The 21,458-nt window shown below is 42.1% G+C and overlaps 1 protein-coding gene across 1 annotated transcript in view; it reads right to left on the bottom strand.

Annotated features, from left to right (window-relative positions):
- Positions 1 to 21,458, bottom strand: part of PHLPP1 (PH domain and leucine rich repeat protein phosphatase 1) — a 197,848-nt gene that overhangs the window by 66,918 nt on the left and 109,472 nt on the right. Inside the window, exon 4 of the mRNA XM_015559463.1 lies at positions 8,190 to 8,356. Coding sequence (XP_015414949.1) covers positions 8,190 to 8,356 — 167 coding nt within the window. The remainder of the gene's footprint in view (positions 1 to 8,189; positions 8,357 to 21,458) is intronic.

The following is a 21,458-nucleotide window of genomic DNA, read 5'->3' as shown; positions in this document are numbered from 1 at the left end:
AACAGAAACTTTGCAGGCCAGAAGGGAATTGCAAGAAATATTCAAATTGATGAATACCAAGAACCTACAACCAAGATTGCTTTATCCAGCAAAGCTATCAGTCATAATTGAAGGTCAGATAAAGAGCTTCACAGATAAGGAAAAGCTAAAGGAGTTCTTCACCACCAAACCAGTATTATATGAGATGCTGAAAGGTATCCTTTAAGAAGAGGAGGAAGGAAAAAAAGGTAAAGATACAAATTATGAACAAACACACATCTATCAACAAGTGAATCTAAAAATCAAGTGAATAAATAATCTGATGAACAGAATAAACTGGTGAATATAATAGAATCAGGGGCAGAAAGGGAGGGGTGCGGGAAGAGAATGGACAAAAATCGTACACTTATGGTTGAGGACAGTGGGGGAGGGATGGTAAGGGCAGAGGGTGGGGTGGGAACCAGGTGGAGGGGAGCTATGGGGGGAAATAAGAGGAACAAGTGTAATAATCTGAAAAATAAAGATTTAATTTTAAATAAATAAATAAATGACAAAAAAAACCTGACTATTGCATAAAATATTGTGAAACTATAAGGCACAATAGTAACAAAATATAACAAAATTCAGTATCTAAACGAGAATGTTTTAACGCTGATGGTGGTACATCTTCCTTTTCGTGTGTGCCTACTGAAGAATCACATATGGTAGACGCACATTAATAATTCTATAGCCATACAGACACACATGACTTATTAAGTAACTTCAAATATCAACTTCTACCTAAAGTTAGTAATCCTCCTATTAAAAAAAATAAACTCAATTCCTAGAACTTGCTGGGACCTCTAGCTGACCTAGCTTTGTTTCTCTTATCAATTCACTTACAAAGAGCAAGAGCTGGAAGGCAGATCTACCTCCTATATTAATGGATGAAAATGATAAACCACCACCAGCCATCAAACACAACTAAAACATAACTAATTTCTGATAGTAATGATTTTATAATTCCCAACACATAGAAGCAATTTAATTGTGTGTATTTTAATTATTATCTGTCAAATACTTATTAAAATATAGGCTTATCTCTAAAAGTGGTAGGAAGAAGTGATGAGTAAATTAAAATTACCTAAAATGAAGACATTTAAGTTCAACTTAAGTGGCAAACTTGACAAATACCATGGATGAAGCTGCCAGGAATGCAGATATACAAATTATTACGATCAAACATCGCTTCTGAGTTTGCTCTCTGCACTGCTGGTCGCACACATTGTGCGGGAAGAGCTCTCTGATCTAGGAAGACTTACAAACTCTAGGACCTGCGATGCAATGTTACCTCTCCTGACACTTTAATGAACGATCAATGTGAAAGAGCTAAATTTGTCAGCACAGCAAAATGTCTGAACACCAATATAATTTAGTATGAATTAGTTCACACTGCTCTGATACAGTATTAAAAACAATAAAGATAAGACATGGACAGGACCCTTAAGCCAGCAAAAAGTTTCTGTCTTCATTGACTTTACAAAGAAACTTTCACTAAAAATAATTCTCAATTGCAAATAATAATCTTTATACTAATACCAGCTGGGTCATCTAAATGGAGATATAGTTAATATATAAAGTACTAATAAAAGAGAGGTAAATAATGCATTATAATTATTAGTGACATAATCAGGAAAGAACCCATTAAAACTACCAAAAATTACTGATTCTGCCTCTCCTCTATTTTGAAAACTAACTTGAAGAGTTCCAATGCCAATAAAGGAAAAACAAACAGCGGTGGTTCCAAGAACAGCGTTTTCCCTCTGAAACCGCTGACCTGTGTGTGTACATCAGCATGCCATCTTTCCAGATTTAGAATGCTGCTGCAAATACCAGTTTAAATGTTCTGTGAAAATAGCTCATTCGTTTAAAGTGAGAATTTGCCATAGGAAGCAAAATTAAGGGGCTATGTAGTTAAGAGAAAAAGTCTCAGAATGCCTGCCTGTTATAAATGTATTGTACCTAAAAAGTTTCTCCCTGGACATTTGCCCTAACATTGTAATCTAAATATTCATTCCTTGAGACTTAGGTAAAACATGAAAATAAATTATCCTTTGGGAACTCTCTAACCTGTTCCCTGTGAAACGTACACTGGATTAGCACTAATTCCTTAAACATACAAATAAAAATAAGAAATTAGATAAATGGTATATTCTCAAAACTGCATACTAACTGCATGAACATAAAACTACAAGAATGCTCTTTCGCCAAAACTGGTTTGGCTCAGTGGATAGAGCGTCGGCCTGCGGACTGAAAGGTCCCAGGTTCGATTCCGGTCAAGGGCATGTACCTGGGTTGCGGGCACATCCCCAGTAGGGGATGTGCAGGAGACAGCTAATCGATGTCTCTCTCTCATCGATGTTTCTGACTCTCTCTCTCTCTCTCTCTCTCTCTCTCCCTTCCTCTCTGTAAAAAATCAATAAAATATATTTTAAAAAAAAAACCTACAAGAATGCTCTTTGGAGTATAAGTATGAGTTTTTAAAATTTAAGTCCCTAGCATTAAACATATGTGTGTGTATGTCTGTGCATATTCACATACATTTGCACACTTATTACTCTGAAACATAGCAAGACCCCTTCCTTGGATAATGCAGGTGGGAGCCAAAAATCTTATAGAAGTATGTGGTGGAAAAGAAATTGGTTTAAATCGGTTTTCCAAAGGGCAGTGCTACAGCAGCTGCACCAGTTGCTCAGCCCCCACATATCAAGTTCCCTCAGCATATCTCCCCCCCATATTAATGTTTATTGCATGTAACATTATTATATTTAAGATCATTTTTCTTGAAATAAAAAAAAACACACAAAAAAACAAGCAACAGAAACCTTTGCAGTAATATTCTGTCAATACAGGTACTGGTAAAATTGATCTATTCTTTTTGTAAACCCAAATTGTACACTCATATTTGTGCCTTTTCTATGTTTTTTTGTTATACTTCTACAAAAAAAAATTCAAAAGGTTACATAAAGAGGTGTCAGACCCCATATTCTCTCCCCAATTCCAGAAGGAAACAGTTTATTCCCCAGAAGAAAGTGAACCAGAGAGTTCTGGGCTCAAAGACATTAGGATCATAGAAAACACTGCTCTGCAAACAAGGAGATCAAATAAAAACCCACATGCTAAGTCTTGAGATTCCAGTTCTCTTTCCTGTTCAGCTTCCCGAATCTTGGCATGCACTGCCCAGGCAAAAGACCAAACGATTCCTCTCCAGTAAAACTGGCATGCCCTAGGGAAAAGATCCACAGACACTGTCTTTGGAAGTTTCCCAATGAAATCACAGGCTTGCCCTGACAGCCCTCATAATGAAGCTGTATGGTGGAGAATCCCCGCCCACCGTCCAAGGCACCAGATTCACTTTTCTGTGACTCACCATTAAATAGGAATAGAGAGCTAATGATCACCAAGCAGTTCACTCAAATTTTTAACAAAAAAGTCAGGCACCTATACAAACAGGAAAAAAAGAATCAAGACAGTGCAAGAAGGAAGTAAATAAGTAAATAAACTGTCCTCAGAAAGAGAAAAAAATGCACCCATGGAAAAAATAACAGAATACTATTAAAATGCAAACAAATTAAAACAAGAATGATCTCTTAGAAAACAAAGACAGCAGAAATTCAGATAGGTTAAAACAAAATAGAGAAAACCTGTCAAGAAGTAGGAAAGGCATTAAGACAGAGATAGGAAAATTAGAGAATTAGAGGACAAACAACGAGGTCCCACGTAACTAACAGGAATTCAAAGGAAGAAAGGAGAAAACCAAGGGGGAGGAAATCACCAAAGAACATAATGAGAAAGTTCCAGAACTGAAGGACATATTTTTTCAGATCAAGTGTTCATCATAGAGGCTGAAATAAGGAGTGTCATGAAAAGAAGATCCTAAAATCCTTTGGGGGTTGTTAATTTTAAAAAAGAGAACAAAGGATGGATCACTTACAACACTTTTTAACAGGAACTGTAGAAGCTAGAAAACAATGGCTTACTGGCTTCAACATTCTGAGGAAACATGTTTTCCTCTCTAGAAGTCAGCCAAATCATCAATCAAGGGTGAAAAAAAACCATTTTCAGTTATACAGTGTCTAATAAATTTGCCCCCACATCCCCTTTCTCAGAAAGATCCTAGAAGACATTCCACTAAAAAGAGGGAGTAAACCAAGAAAAAAATCATAAGACATAGGAAAACTAGGGGTCCCACAAAGGAGAGACAGCAGGGAATTCCCAGGAAAATGGCAAAGGTATTCCCAGGACAACAGCTATGCAAGGACTGACTAGCTCCAGCTCGCAGAGGGAAGCCTGTCCCTGGAAGAGGTGCTAAGGAGAGGGGCATAATGCTGCCAGAAAGCTCAGGACACTGGAGGAAAAGGCAAGCACACCAGTGAAAAAGAGAAGCAGCACACAACAAAGGAAATGGAATCACTGCATTTAAGTGCCTTAGCTGTGAATCATGGTTCCATGTTCAAAAGAATGTTAACCCTCCAACGCCAAGTCAACTGAAAATTAATACCTATACACAGCATGGGGAAGCAGCAGTTTCTGCATGGGGGGGGGAGGGGTGTGAGACATACGTAAGAGAGTTGAAGTCTCACCTTCCATTGTAATATGTCAGCACATAATGTCCAATAATGAAAATTTTTAAAGAGCAGTATATACATAATATTTCAGAAGATGGAGGAAAACAGCAAAAAGACTCAAAGGTGGTTGCCTGGGGAGCAGGACTTAGGAGAAAGGATAGGCTGGAGTTCTATGCACCTATTCTTACTATGGGTCTTATTGCTTGTTAAAAAAATTTTTTTTAATCTATATAGGCTATTAGTTTGATGAGGAAAATGTTTAAATTTTTAAAAATTCAGAACAGTAGGTAAGAAAAGTAGAGAGAATGAACTGCAGTGGGAAAATGACAGCAAGATAACCAGTCTCCAGGCTCCTGCGAACTCTAGGTGAGAGCAGGGAAGTGCTTCCTCTGATAGCTGGTGGACAGGGGCTTGCTGAGGGATGGGGAGCACAGGAGACAGGGGGATAGGTTTGAAAGATATTTATTTATTTGGGGGGAGGTGGAGAATCAAAGATAATGGGAGACAATCAGGAGACTGAAAGAACAGGCAAGGCGATGGCACAAATATCTACCCCTCTAGGTATTTACTTAATTAGTCCACAAATGCTGGCTCCTTGGGAGCCTCATATCCTTTCCCTCCTCCCCAAGAATACAGAAGCATTCTGATTTGCCTTTTGTTTAGGTTAAAATTTTTGGTAATTATGAAATATACAAATAGAAAAATACAGAAAATAGGAATGATCATCCAAGTACCAACTTTTCAGCTTTTTCAAATATTAATATTTTGTCATATTTGCCGATAATGTCTGTCATATTTACCACTAATTTTCTTAAAGAAAGAAACATTATGGACATAGCTGAAACTTTCTTCAAACCATTCCCTAATCCCATCACCAATCTGCCTCCCATAAGATGACCACTAACCTGAATTTGGCATTTAAAATCTCCATCTACCTCATGCCTAAAATAAGAGCACTGGTTTGCATGAATTCTAACACCGTTCTCTATTCTGAGACACCAGGATTCAATAATATGAGACAAAGTTCTTGATGTTCTGTAATGAAGTGCAAAAACCTATATATACTGCTGTAAAACACACAAAAATATTTCAAAGTAATTTCCAAACTCAAAGCGGACCAAATCATAATGTGACCCTTTGGCAAAACAATCATAGTAACTTTATTATAGTAGTGTCAGTAAATATTATAATAAATGCATAGGGAATATAAAAACCTACGTTCAGGATTTTGCTGTGCTTTCCTTTCATCATACCTATCTGCTCCAAGGAAGGATAAGGAAGTGCTGGAACATAATATCCCTACTGCAGTTCTGACTGCCTGTGTAATTAATTCAATGTAGCACCAAACTGTCCCAGCTATCATTGACTTCTTCTCTAGCAGGTGATCACAGCAAAAAGATTTTTAAAAATTTGTAATGCCAGTGTTACTTAAAATTGTCTTTGATGCAAGGAAGTTATTTGTATTACATCTCAACCTGTGAGTCCACAACTTTATTTTCTGGGTGATAACATGGGAAGTACATACTTCTGTATACTAGAGCATGAAGGTCATCTCAAGGAGAACACTTGTACGATTATTCGAACTGTGAGCCAAACAAGCCACTATGTTTATGGAATACCACTTTTACTTGAAAGAATAACTGACAAACTCATTATTTAGACGTGGGTATCTGGCAGACACTTCCTCTACAATGAAGGAAAAAGGTCAATTCAGGAAAAACAACTAACAGTATCTGCTGCCAAGGGACAGCTTTACACTTTCAATTGAAAATTAAAATTTTGGAAAACTTGTTTCCACCGTGAGCTTGACAACATTCCAACACAAATATTTTTCTGATGAGATGTGTGGTAATATTAACAACTGTGATTTCTTGAAACTGCAAAATGAAATGTGTTAACATTTGGAATATCTGTATTACCTAATGAACCAGTATTTTTCAAATGACCAATACATAATGCAGTAAATGAAGCATGGGCAAAGACTCATTCAAAGTGCGAGAAAAACCAATAGAGCCTAATGTAAAACAATTTTAAAAGTTCACTAATAGGGTCTTAGATTGTACATTGGAACTAACATTTAAGAAATGATTGCTTGTCAAGTTTTGGGATAGTATTAAAAGAATATTCACAATTATAAAAAATAACCATTAAAATACTCTTCCCTTTTCCTACATATCTGCACAAACTTTGTAATAAGCATTTATTGAATTACTAGAGGCCTGGTGCATGAAATTCATGCGGGGGGAGGGGGTCCCCTCAGCCCAGCCTGCACCCTCTCCAATCCAGGACACGTATCTAGTCACTCCTCACTGCCTCCCCTGCCAGCTTAATCACCCGCAAATGCCCCGTCGCCAGTGTGGTCACCCCCAACTGCATCCCTCTGCTGGCCTGGTCGCCTTTAACTGCCTCCCCCTCCCGGCCTGGTCACCCCCCATCCTCCCCTGCTCATTTGGTCATCCCTCACTAAACCCCCTGCCAGCCTGGTCACCCCACACAGCCTGCTTGTTCAGTTGTTTGGTCGTCCCTCACTAGCCCCCCTGCTGGCCTGGTCTCCCCACGCAGCCTGCTATTCAGTCATTTGGTCATCCCTCACTAAACCCCCTGCCAGCCTGGTCACCCTACACAGCCTGCTTGTTCAGTTGTTTGGTCGTCCCTCACTAGCCCCCCTGCTGGCCTGGTCTCCCCACGCAGCCTGCTTGTTCAGTCATTTGGTCATCCCTCACTAACCCCGCTGCTGGCCTGGTCATAGGCAGCCATCTTGTGAGGGCGTGAGAGTTAATTTCCATATTACCTCTTTATTATATAGGATTCTTCCTGGAATTAAAAATCATAAACACATAATCACAATGATTAATTATCATAGTTTAATCTTTGAGCACTATCGGTCATTTAAGAACAAGTGAACCATTCATTATTTAAGTTACATCCTTCTGCAATTATAGTCTCATGTATTTACAACAAATATATATGTATCAAAGACTTCATTTACTACAGAATCAAGACTGGTCATTACTCCAAAAAAGGAAAAGGAAATGAATATGGTAAATTCTTAAATCTATTTTAAATACATACAAATAAAGTGCCTTTTCTCTAGTAACAAAGGACCAGATCCTATTCATTTAACACTGACTCTTGACATCTACACACTACATCTAGGATGGCCTAGATGGTATTAATGGATTTAAACCTTAGTTCTTCAATTCCTAAGGAAATGTCTTCTCATGGAAAAACCCTGACCTTTCGTGAATTTCAAAAGAAATAATTCAATCTGATCAAACCCCTGTAGTTCAGCAGTAAAGTACCAAACAGCATTAACTTTTCACTGACCCATTTGTATATGGGTTAAGAAATAAAAGTGATTTAAAGAGAAATGTTCTTCTTATACAAATCTATCCTGTTAGTGAATATCATAAAGCATTCATTTCAAAGGCAAGAACCTTGAAACTAATTTCAGAGTAAGAATTGCTAATGTCTTTACTAATAAAGTCCTATTACCCTGCCCTCTGAAAGTTAAACACCATAGCTTTTTAAGTCAGAATATTCAAGAAACAACCAGAAGCTGACACCCCTCCCCTTTTGAATGACCCATTTCTGCATGTTCACCTTTGCAGTTCACTGAGGCCCCTGGCAGTGGGTGGACTGGGATTTTGCCTTAGAAAGTTTTGTTTTAAGTTGAGATGAGTGAGGTCTTGGCTGTAAAAGAGGTTGGCAGGCAGGTGCTCCAGGCTACAACAGGAGAGGTCCACTGAGCTAATACGCTGTGATGCAACCTAGAAGGGACAGAAACACAATTCCATTATAACTCCATCCATTTATCAGATAACTGCTTTCTATGCATAGAAATAAGGTAAGTCCATTTGGGAACCCAGACATACTATGCAAGTAGCACTATTAGTCCAAATATAAATGGGGCCAGTGAGCAGGCAGTGCGGGGCCAGCCAGGACAGGTGCCTGCAGGGGCTCCCCCCCCCACACCTATCACCCCACCAGATGCCCCGCAGATCGGCCCTGATCACCGGCCAGGCCTAGGGACCCTACCTGTGCATGAATTTCATGCACTGGGCCCCTAGTATACTATAAAAGCAGAAAACAGTGTCCCTGCCTGGAAGGAACTTACAGTAACCTAGTATAGCAGACAGGTTACAAAGAGCACAGATTATCCTATCAAGTTTAGTGATATCAGTAACCACCTCCAACTGTTTTCAGGGGTTATGTTCCTGGAAACATCCATTGTGAGAGAATTCAGAGCTAAATAATATAAGACTTTAGAGTAAACACCAGGTTGGGAGATAGATAAGAAGATCTAGACTGAACCTATGAAAGTCCTTGTATATTTTGATTTAAAGCAGTGTAAATACAGAAAAGTACCATTAGTGGTCTTATACATATCTTCTATATATATATAAAGCCAGCATAATGCCAGAACAACCGAATGACCAGTCGCACACTGACCACCAGGCAGCAGCTCCCACAGAGGAAGAGCCACTCAAGCCAGAAGCTGGGTGCACGAGCCTCTCCCGCCTCTGGCAGGCGCAATCTCCAGCAAACAGACTGCAGTCCTAACGCCTGGGTGGTGGGGGTGTAGCCAGAATGACCACGGATCAGCCTTCACTGGCCCCTGGTCACCCCACGTTCCCTTCAGACTCTGCGGCTGCACCACATCCCTTACCTAATGCCCCCTGCGTCTCTGGATGCAGGCTTGGGTAAAACCCACAGAGGCGCTTCACAAAATGAACTGCCTGGGCCGGCCCCCATCTCAAGAGCAAGTGCTGGCAACATCCAGCCCAATGACCAACACCCAGGCATGTCTGTGGGTGAGCCCTTCACAACTTCCACCTACCACCTGGCCCCGGCCCCATCTCCTAGAAAGGTCCGCAACCTGGCACCAAATACCTGCTCCTGGATCCCTGCAGAGCACTGGTCAGCTCCGGTGGGTGGAGGGGCACCAGCAGGTGCTGGACTGACCTGTTGTTTGGTTCAGGCAGCCCCACCCTTGGGCCAGGAGTTGTGTGGAAAAATCACCCCCTATACTCTGCTGGTACAATCTACTGTGAACAAATGCAGCATGGAATGTTTGTGTGTGACTGGGACAACCTTGATACTGATGCTGGCTCCCTGGAACTCCCCCTCAGGCATCAGGGCCATGTGGAACTCAAATATTAAGAACACGCCTTACCTAGGACCTCGATCCATCTCTCCCTCCTTCCTTCCTACCACCCTCAGCTGCCATCGCACCCTTCCCGGGCCTGGCCTGCATCCGGGCTCCCTTGTTCCCCTCATATCCCTGGTGGCTCCTGCCGATGGGAGCTCTTGTGGATGGATACACCCCTTCCCCACCCCCTGCGGTACCCACCCCGGGGATGCCCACAGTTCAGCCAGAACTTGCCAGTAGGCACATACCCTATAAGCCTACAGGTACAATCTCCGGGAAACGAATGAAGCACGGACACTCAGAGTAACCAGGATGAGCCTGATATCACTGCCATGCTCCTGGAACTCTGCCTGGGGCATGGAGATAAAATCTCATCCCTTACCTATTGCCCCAAGCTACAGAGGAAGGCAGCAACATAAAAATGGCCACAAGGTGGCGACTGACAATCGGTGTAAAAGTCAGAGAGATGGATCTGAAGGGTGTGGATGTGGGAGAGATAGCACCCACTCCCTCCAAGATCCCCAACTGTATTATTCACCTCCGAGCATCTCTTATCCGGCTCTGAGCGGTGGAAAGCATGCAGCATGGCCCAAGGTGTTCATTGGAGACCACCCGGCTGGCAAGGCGCAACCCTGGCCGCAGAAGGGATGTTTGGAAATATTTTTTCAGGAAGCTACAGGGAGGACAGACTCCCCATGCGACTTCCCAGGGGCTCAGGGAACATGGAAACTCCCTGGGTGCAGGCTCCCGATTTCCTTTCAATGTGCACAAATCTGTGCACCAGGCCACTAGTCTTTAATAATAATGGCAGCATGTAATCAGATTCCATTGCTTGCCTGCTATAAACTTCTTGATTGCCTCGCCCACAGTGTCAGGGAGATGCTTAAAAATTCACAGTGCTTTGCTTCATTTAGGTATTCTAAGTAAAATTTATTTTGTCTAAATGTTTATCCACATACTCCAAGCTTTCCTGGTTAGATGACTCCTCCCCTGGCCAGAATCCCAGGGCTAAAGACCAAATGGCACACTGGAGACAGTAAAGCATTGGGCAACCTGGATTTCTCAAATGCTCTCTCAATATTCCAGGTAATGTGGTGCCAGCTCAGGCCACAGTGTGTGGCTTCAGCCCCTTGTACACACACCTTGGTGCCTTCTCTCCTAAGAGAAGACATGGAAATAATGCTCAAAGATCTGGTTGATTCTCCCTCAAGCTCTTTATCTTCACCAAAGCTTTATATATGATCAAATCTGAGGTCCTTTTTCTATTACCAAACCCAGGATTTCTGTTTCTCAATTAGAGAAGGCAGAGAGCATGGTCTGAGGAGTGTGACTCTGGTCAGTGTGTGGACCTCATCCCAGCTTCCCACTCAGGAGTGGACAGGACTGGAGCAGATTACGGGGTTCTCCAAGCTCCAGTGTTCTCATCTGCACAACAGACATAAAGATGACACCTGTATCCACACGCCTGGCACAGAAAAAGCGTTCAATAAATGGTGATTGCTATTATTACCACAACTACTTCCAAACAGAATGGTTCGAATCTTACATACATTTAATCCAAATTCTCCCAATGCTAAGAAGGTACTGAGAATTAAATTTGCATAAAACATATTCAGCTGATGACATGTTTGAGGTTAGAAAGAAATTACTGTGCACACATGAAAGCTAAGGGGATAATAGGGTTTAATGGGCCTGGCAGGGTCCAACTCAAAAGATTTTACAACAGAAGTTAGAGTTTGCATTGTAACAATTTTATCTGCCCTTGAATTTTCACTATTAAATAAGAAAATCCCAAACAGAACCAAATCATCCAAATAAAACAAAAGATGTAAAAAGAGCCAGAATTTAATGGGCCTTAAAGGCAGGTATACTCATGCCACAGTCACACAGGGTTTCCTGGCAGGAACCTGTTCACAGGAAGCGAGGTTGAGTTACAATTGGTGAAATCTCATTCATTCAAAAATATGTGTTAAGCATGCAATGTTGTGCCACACCTTCTGTTTCCTGAGGTATAGCAGTTCAAGATAGACATAGTCTCTGCTCCAAACCAGTACACCCCATGAGGAGAGGGCAGTTTGATATGGTGCATGATAATGGCTGCCAGGAGCATGATCTAAGGAGTCAGGAAGGGGTCCCAGAAGATTTTATGTCCAAGCTCTAGTTTGAAACTTGAGTGGAAATATGTGTTTTTTCATTTGCCCCAAATGCTTTCTCCACTTCTTTTTTCCTGTGACAATCCTTCAAACGCATGTGATCATGGTGAGAGCTGCAAATAAAGTAAGATGACCCTCTGACTATAGGCATAGGCATGTATTCCAGGCTTGAGCAATCAGAGTATCCCATCTGCTTAACCCACAGAGTGACCCAAGCTAAGCTTATCAAAGACCTTTTCTGGGATGCATATAGTCTGAAGTCAGGAGAGAGAGAGCTGCAGTTAAAATGAATAAGCTAGATTCATCGACTGATATGACTGATAATAAAGCAAGTATACAGTTATACAGTATAATGCCATATGAAAACATTTTAACACAAGCACACAAAACTCCATATGTTATGTATGAACTAGAGGCCTGATGCACGAAATTCATGCAAGAGTAGGCCTTCCTTCCCCTAGCTGCTGGCACCAGCTTCCCTCTGGCACCAGAGACCCAGGCTTCCCTCCAGCCGCTGGCAGGCACCTGGGACCCGGCTTCCCTCACAGCCCTGGCTTTGTCTGGAAGGTCATCCAGAAGGACGTCTGGTCTAATTAGCATTTTATGCATTTATTATTATAGATAGTTATATGGGCATAAAACTATAAACCATGTTGGTTGTATATCAAATTAATGATAATGATTGCCTCTAGATAGGCAGGAAGGGAAATGGAAACAGGAATGGGAAGACAGGAGAGCTGGAGTTTATCTCTAACGTTTATTTCCATATAAGAAAAATAGAAGATATGAAAGAACTATGTCAACGTATTGACAACCAGGAGGTGGTACATTGAAACTGTAATATCCTGTATGTTTGTGTATGTGTGTTTAATTAGAAAAAACTAGAAGCCCAGTGCACGAAATTCATGCAGGGGGGGTCCCTTAGCCCAACCTGCACGCTCTCCAATCTGGAACCCCTTGGGGGATGTCCTACTGCTGGTTTAGGCCCGATCCCAGGAATCGGGCCTAAACTGGAAGTCGGACATCCCTCTCACAATCCTGGACCGCTGGCTCCTAACCGCTTGCCTGCCTTCCTGGTCACCCCTTACTGCCCCCGCTGCTGGCCTGGTCACCCCTAACTGCCCCCCTGATGGCCTGGTCACCCCCAACTGAACCCCCTGCCAACCTGGTCACTCCCAACTGTCCCCCCCTGCCAGCCTGGTTGCCCCTAAATCTCTCCCCACCAGCCTGGTCATCCCTTACTGCCCCCGACCCTGCCGGCCTGGTCACTCCACACAGCCTGCTGTTCAATGATTTGGTCGTCCCTCACTAACCTCCTGCCAACCTGGTCATAGGCAGCCAACTTTTGAGGGTGTGAGGGTTAATTTGCATATCACCTCTTTATTATATAGGATAATGTAATTGCAATAAAAATGTCAGTAAGAAAAAGGAAACTATATGACAAACAGCCATGGAAAGGTTAAGGTAGGGGCAGTGACCTGTAATGAGGTCAGAAACGTAAGGCTGGGGTGAGCAGCAGATCCCACAGAGCCCTTTAGGTTATTGTAAAGACTGGCTTTCTGTGTGAGCAAATGAGAAGTCCTGGGAGGTTCTGAGAAGAGTCCCTGTCTCTAGATCAGAAGCTACACAGTGCAGGATTTCTGCCTATTTGTTCACTGAAATACCCTATATTCAGCACTTGATACGACCCTCAGAAGTATCTGCTGGAAAGATGGCCGCTGCCCTACTTTATGATACCTCCCTTCTCACTAATGTGCACCCAACCCATCCCGTATGTTCTTTCACTGGAGATTACTTAGAAGAGGACAATTCTATTTCCATTGAAGCATCACACTAAATACTCCCTTTGGACAACTTTGGAAAGATAATGACTAAATGTCAAGTTGTATTTGATTCCCTTCCTCGTTCTGGACCACAAGCTGTTCCTGCTAGAAACCTGGGAGAAGAAACCACAGTAACAGAGCTACAAGCAAGAGCCGTCTGTGGGAGGCATGGCAGCACCAGGAACAACCACGGCAAGAACAGAATTAAATGGCCCTGATGGCAGTGGGGCAGTGAGCTGCCAAGGTGACCACAAAAGCGACCTCTGCCCAGTCCTGTCCCTGCAACAAGGAGAGGCTGAAGTGTTTCTGTCCAGACCCACCTGGGCACACAGGGCTCCACCACAAAGAAGACTGGCTTGTCCTAGTGGAAACACTACCAGCCAGGTTACCTACAAACCACCGATTAAAACTAAGATCCTTCCCCAAATAGGAAAGACCCTACACAAGTAACAAAAATATATCAGAAAGCTACTTTATACACTTCACAGCAAGTAGCAGTAATAACAGCAATAAAAGCTAACTTTTAGTGGATGCTGCAGTTGTGATAGGCACACTTCTAAGTGCCTTAGACATAATATTTAGTTTAATCTCACAATGACTCAGTGAAGTAAGGACTTCTCATTTCAAAAATGCAGGTTGAACTGGAGTCACACAGGGTTCCCAACGTCATATAAAACCAGCAGCAGAACTCAAATGTGAACCAGAGCCTGTGCTGTTAATGCCATGCCATCCAGTCAGGGCCTGGACACAGTTCAGATCTCACCCAAAGGGAGGCTCCTCTAACTTCCATGATAAAATAATAACATAACCCTTCCCACCAGAGCAAAGACAATGAGATGGTATCCTTTAGGATTAGCTGCAGCCTCAGGTATGAAGATGGGGAGTAAATACGGCAATGATGGACAGGAGTCCTACTAGGCGAAGGAGAGGCCATCTACTGACCACATATAGATGTCAGGCAATGAATGGGTGCGGTCCCTTGGGATGGAAGGGGGGGGGCACCATTCCTTGACATCGTAGGCTGGACCCACTCCTACCTCACACAACTTGTCCACCCGGGCAGTGACGATGCTACCTGGTAGCACCTAATTAAATTTTAAAAGGTTACAGGAAAATTTTAAAAGGAGGCTACAGAAATTTGGCAAGAAAATAAAAGAAACAGGCACAGGTAGGAATCCCCTCAAATATTGGTTATGGAAAGGAACTTCTAAAGGAACTCAAAATAGAATATAAAGTCCCTTATGGCAAAAGCTACTATACTTCTATTACACCCCCAAACAGCAAGAGAGTGGAAGACAAAGTTGAGGCCCAAGCAGCTGGATATACAGGAGAAAGGGCACAGGTATAACAAAATGCAGGGCATGTAGAGTTGACTCTACCTCTTCTTAGCCATGTGGCCCTGGATAAGTCCCTTCACCTATCTGTCTTCCAGTGTTTCCTTCTCTAAAGTAGGACAGACAGTACCTGCCCTGACCACCTATACAAGCTGCTGTAAATAAAATGTTCTCATTTAGAAATTCAGAAGAGCCCCTGCAGACCAAGGATCCCTAGACCAACGCCCATAGCCGCAGGCCATAGACATCCACAAGACAAGAAAAGACCACAGCACAGGCCACTGCTCCTGCCACCGACCAGTCACACAGATAAAGCTCACTCGGACCAAGGCAGAACTACACTACACACGACGTGCAGCCCCACAGACCATCAGTGAGCTACACACGAAGGAATTAATTCCAAAGTAACTATAGCTTGGGGAAAGAAATCAGTGCTAGTCTGCATTAACAACAAAACATTTTTTAAGGCTGGTAATTTTGAGTTAGTAAATTAAATGGAATTTTTTAAATTTATTTTTTTGTCCCCATGATCCTACATACATTGGGAGATATATTAAAATGAACATAAATCCCAACCACCTGCTCAGGCTGTCTTCTTTTCCAAATGACTTGTAAACATGTTTGAAAAAAGTTCATTGGGCCCTCAAAATATTTCCCCCAAGGAACATCTGAGGGTGAAAATAGAAATGATAATATGAACAATAAACTTTTCAGGTTACCTATGGGGCATCCATACATTTCTAACATGCTCCTCAGCGCAGCACTTTTCCTCAGTGGTCTCTTTGCCAATCTTTAGGACATTTATGTTAAAAAATATCTGTTATGACTCTAGCTGAGTTGCATTTCTAACCCAGTATATCTATCCTATCCCTAACTATCCCCACTATGCTTTCAAAATTAACGACCCCTCCTCCCCCACCCCCACCCCATGCAACAGGACTGTACCTGCATCACTCCCATCATTCTTCATGTTCACTGAGCGGACACTCATCTTTCACAGGCAAGGAAGAGTTCAGAATAATATTCATGTGATTTTCTGTCCCCACTATACTTTAGTAAAGTGGTATTTATCCTTGTTATGTGTATGGCATGTTCAAATTAAGCAAAATGACTTTGAAAGGCTTGGTCAAAGCAGCTGAAATAACACAAATAATTCTGCTTGTATAAAGGACTGTCGTAAACTGGCATTATGAGTCATTAATTGCTCTGGTCTGGCCTTCCGTGGCTTGGGAAATTATGCCATGGCTACAGGGGTAGTCTCTAGGGAGTTTACTAGACTTCTGTAAAAAATTATTGACCTCAACTGACCTAGTTTTCATCCTCATCTCCCCACCCAAATGCTTTGGGAAAGCAAGGGGTAGGCAAATATAAATTTAGCATATTTATTAATATTCTAAACTAGAGGCCCGGTGAACGATATTCATGCATGGGTAGAATCCCTAGGCCTGGCCGGCGATCAGGGCCGATCAGAGCCTTCTGGTTGCTGGCTGGGGCCTTAATTCCAGCTGCCGGCCAGGGCCTTCCTTCCCTGAGCTGCCAACCAGGCCTTCCTTCCACTGGCTGCCAGCTGCCAGCAGGGGCCTTTCTTCGTTCTGTGCTGCTCCCTGGCGGTCAGCACACGTCATAGCAAGTGGTTGAACTCCCAAGAGGACAATTTGCATATTAGCCTTTTATTATATAGGAGAATAGCAAGTTTATTAATCTCTGTTAGCTAAGAATTCTAACTTTATTTTCCATTTCATCCTCCAGAAAGTTTTATATCAAACAAAAATTTCTAATTTTAATAAAATTTAAATTCTCACTGCTCCATAACATGCAATAATTTATTTTAAAAAATTCTACAAATATAAGAAATGCTTAACTTGACCCCAGACCTTTTCATAATGACATCTCATTTCTTGATCCTTTACTAATTAGCATTTTAGAAAATCTGTTTAACAACAAATACAGAAAACATTCCTACAAAATTATATACATTAATAATGTCCTAACAGGAACATATCCAGCAGCCAATTTTGGACTCAGTGAATCCTAGTTGAAATTCTAGCATCTTTCCATTTCTTTGCCTTAAATGATATGAAAAAAAAAAACCATCAAGAAATAAGGTATACAAATTTACACTATTCCAAACCACTAGGGGTAATGAAATGGCAAACTGATGAAAGACAACGGGAAGATCTGGAGAGGCTATCACTAGTAGGCAGAAATGAGAGGTGGGAGTTGAGGAGGGCAAAGGCATCCGAGTAGGAAAGGGACTATGATTAAGATTAGAAGGGACCCAAGAATACTAGTAAAAGCATATGGAGAGAGCAACAGGCTGAAGAAGAAAACAAACACACAAACCCCTGGCTCACTGTTAAAGCACCAGCCAAAACAATATGGACAAACCAATACTGAGAGCCCCTCCTACGCATCCCGCCATCTCTTTGCCACGGAGGTGGAAGGGATGGGATGAGTGACTCTTTCGACATATATTTAGCATTTGCCTTTATGAACCAAGCACTGTACTTGGTACTAGAGAGATACACTCCTTGTCTTCAAACTCTTGGTCTCCTGAGGACACAGACACTCAACAACTGTAATTTAAGAGCCTGTGTGCAGTAGTTCAATAAGAGCACACAGGGCAGAAAACAAACCTCAAAGCTCCCAGTGACAATTTCAGCCCTGACAGTCACCTTGATTGACAAGATGGGCAGGCATTCCCAGGCACTGGTACTGGGGCCTGCTCGTCACCCCTAGAGCAGGCAGTGCTGTAGTATTTGTCCAGTGAGCTCGCTGCGCAGCCTAAACTGGAAATACAGGCCTGGCACTCACTCCCTCTGAGTCAGAGCAACTGTAAAAGGCTCTGAGAAGATGGCACCAACAGCCTTGCAGAATCATTAACTGTGTCACCCTGACAGTTATCTCCCCTCCACATACACAAGCCCTATTGTGTTTCTCAGTAACAACAGAAAAATAGATCTCGCCTTGGGTGGAGATCAAATCTGAACTCAGAGTTCCTTCCTCATTTCCTTATTGGCAAAATGTGTATAAACAACCTCTTTAGAAAGTGGCCACCTGAGAGTGTCTCTGAGGTCCACCATGCAGCATTCCCCAAAGGTGCACCTCGACAAAGGAGAGGGGGAAATATAACTAACCACGAAAAGCCTATATTCTAACTTTTGATTAAAAGAAATAATATAAATACATACTTAAATTATTCCATCATTAGAAATAGGCCACTTATTTTGTATCTAAAATACAAAAACCTCAGTGTTGAAGTTCCAAGTCTAACATACAAGATCAGTAAGTTTATCATAGAGACCTCATTGATACAATTTCAATTATTCCATCATTCCATTCTTTATAAAATTATAAGTAAGATAAGTGCATGGAAGAATTTAACTCCAGAGTAGTTGTAGAAAATTCCGTACTTTGGGTTACAAATATAGGGATCTTCCAAGATAAGTAAACACTGTATATCATGAAAACTAAACCCTTAAGGAAGATAAAACATAACCAGGTATAGACATCTGGTTAGTGACATATGCTAAGTTCCTGATATAGAATACCTCACCAGTTTTATTTATTTATTTATTTACTTACTTACTTACTTATTTTAATTGATTTTTAGAGAGAGTGGAAGGGAGAGGGAGAGGGAGACATTGATTTTAAGGTTAAACTAAAAACAGCAAATTATCAATTGGCTGCCTAATGCATGCCCCCTACCAAGGATTGAGCCCGCAACCCAGGCATGTGTCCTGACCAGGAATCAAACTGGCAGCCTTTCAGTGCACGGGACAATGCCCAACCAACTGAGCCACACCTGCCAGGGCTTGACCAGTTTTTAAAGAATTAGACACAGTAATCCCCTCAACACTGAAACTAATCTAATCTGCCTTGGATGCCTCAGAAGGCATCTCAATTTCTTAAATACTTCTTGGTCATCATTTAAGAAGATCAGTGGTCGATGCACAGTGGCCATGCTCAAATGTCCTTAGCAGCATACCCCATTCAACAGATTGCCTGAATAAAACCACCTTGCATCCTACTAATGAGCTGCCTGGACTCTGTTGATAACTGCATATATAAGCACTTCCCTGGCATTTTCACTAAATCTCAGTTGTTTTTTTGAATACTGGGGGGTTTTGCCCCTTCAGGCCACTATAAACATTAGAAGTACAAGTAAAAAAAAAGAGCAAGGCAGTAGAACTCTCTGTATAGAGAAGTGCTGGATACTTTATACCTTAGTTTCCTCATCTGCAAAGTGGAGATTATACTATTTCCTCACGAGTTATCTTTTATTGTAAAAACCAGACCAGAGTTGTTATGAGGATCTACTTCACTGGTACCATCAAGAACAGTGCTTGGTGCATAGAAAAAGTAACTAAAATGTTAGTAATTACTATTTGCACTTTTGCTGTTCCTAATGGATCAATTCTGCAGGTGAAATGACTTTTATCATTAATAAAATATATCAACTAGTTAAGGGGGGAAGAAACAAAACAAAAAGTATTTTTATTTTGATGTTTACCTCATGGATGAGTAATCTGTTCTTCAGAACTGAATAAGGAAAGATTTTGTAACATGAATTTTTATCTAACAGATCTATTAATATATTGGAAAGTTATAGTATTTGGTAACTTATAGTCAAATTTCCACAAGAAAATGAAACAGAACTAGCAGGAAATAGTCTAGAATGGCCAGCACTTTTTTTACTTTACCTAGCTCAGTGACGGCGAACCTTTTGAGCTCGGCGTGTCAGCATTTTGAAATACCCTAACTTAACTCTGGTGCCGTGTCACATATATAAATTTTTTGATATTTGCAACCATAGTAAAACAAAGACTTATATTTTTGATATTTATTTTATAGTAGAGGCCCAGTGCACAAATATTTGTGCACTTGAGAGTGGGGGGTCCCTCAGCCCAGACAGCAATCAGACATTCCTCTGGCAGCCCGGCAGCCCTCAGGGTATGTCCACTTGCCAGCGGGGAGCAGCCTAAGCTGCAGTCGGACATCCTTAGTGTTACTGAGGGGGCAGGAGAGGATCCCACCACCACCGCTGTACTGGCAGCTGTCAGCCTGGCTTGTGGCTGAGCAGAGCTCCCCCATGTGGGAGCGCACTGACCACCAGAGGGCAGCTCCTGCATTGAGCGTCTGCCCCCTGGTGGTCAGTGTGTGTCATAGTGAACAGTCATTCCCAGTCTTTCTGCTGTTAGGGTCAGTTTGCATATTACCCTTTTACTATATAGGATAGAGGCCTGGTGCACGGGTGGGGGCCAGCTAGTTTGCCCTGACGGGTGTCCCGGATCAGGGTGGGGGTCCCGCTGGGGTGCCTGGCCAGTCTGGGTGAGGGGCTGAGGGCTGTTTTCAGGCTGGCCAGTGAATGAAGCTCCCAGCCTCTCCTTTTCTCCTTTTTTTTATTCTGGGATTTATTTACCTTCTATAATTGAAACATTGTTGCTGTCACTGGCACTCCCAGCTCTGAGGCCGTGGCTGGCTGAAAGCAAGTATCTGGAGTTTGTTTAGCTTCTATAATTGAAACATTGTTGCTTTCGGGCTCAGATCCAGGCCGCAGCAGGCAGGGAACCTTGGCTTCCTCCATCACTGGAGCAAGCAAGCCTCATGTTCGCTTCAGCTGCGTGGCTGCCAGTCGCTATCTTTGTTGGCAGTTAATTTGTATGTCGCCCTGATTAGCCAATGGGAAGCGTCGCGGAGGTATGGTTAATTACCCTTTTTGTCTTTTATTAGAAAGGTATTTAAATGCCATTTAACAAAGAAAAATCAACCAAAAAAATGAGTTCGCGTGTCACCTCTGACACGCATGTCATAGGTTCACCATCACTGACCTAGCTTCTAGTTTTTTCTGTTTTCCACACTTCTCAGACATCTGTGATAATACATTTTTACATCTTACATAGCAATGCCTTTGTATACACTTGACTGCTCCTTGAAACATCCTTTCCCCTCTCGTCTTACAGGTGAATCCTATTCAGCCTTTAAGGCTCAGCTTGCCCTTTACTTCCTTGAAGTCTTCCTGTACCCAAATATCTCATATACTGAATTTTCTCAAGGTTCACTACAGAATTGGTGCAAGAGCAATTTTCTCAGGATGAGGTGACATATTCACAGTTTTCAGGGTTAGGGCATGCACATCAGTTGTGAAATATTATACTGCTTACCACAGGCTAACTTAAAAAAATAAGAACTTAAGAAATATGTTATAATAACTAATCTACACTAATAAAAGAGAAACATGGTAATTGGCGTACGACCGCTACCCTTCCCATTGGCTAATCCCCCTATCACTCACAGAGTAGGGCCGAGATATGCAAATTAACTGGCAGCCAAGATGGTGGCCCACAGCCAGGCAGTTGATGCGAACAGGGAGGCTTGCTTGCTTCAGTGACGGAGGACTCCAACGTTCC

This window comes from Myotis davidii, unplaced genomic scaffold (assembly GCF_000327345.1).
Source record: "Myotis davidii unplaced genomic scaffold, ASM32734v1 scaffold11, whole genome shotgun sequence".
In the NCBI taxonomy this organism is placed as follows: domain Eukaryota; kingdom Metazoa; phylum Chordata; class Mammalia; order Chiroptera; family Vespertilionidae; genus Myotis; species Myotis davidii.
This window is presented reverse-complemented; position numbering and strand designations above follow the sequence as displayed.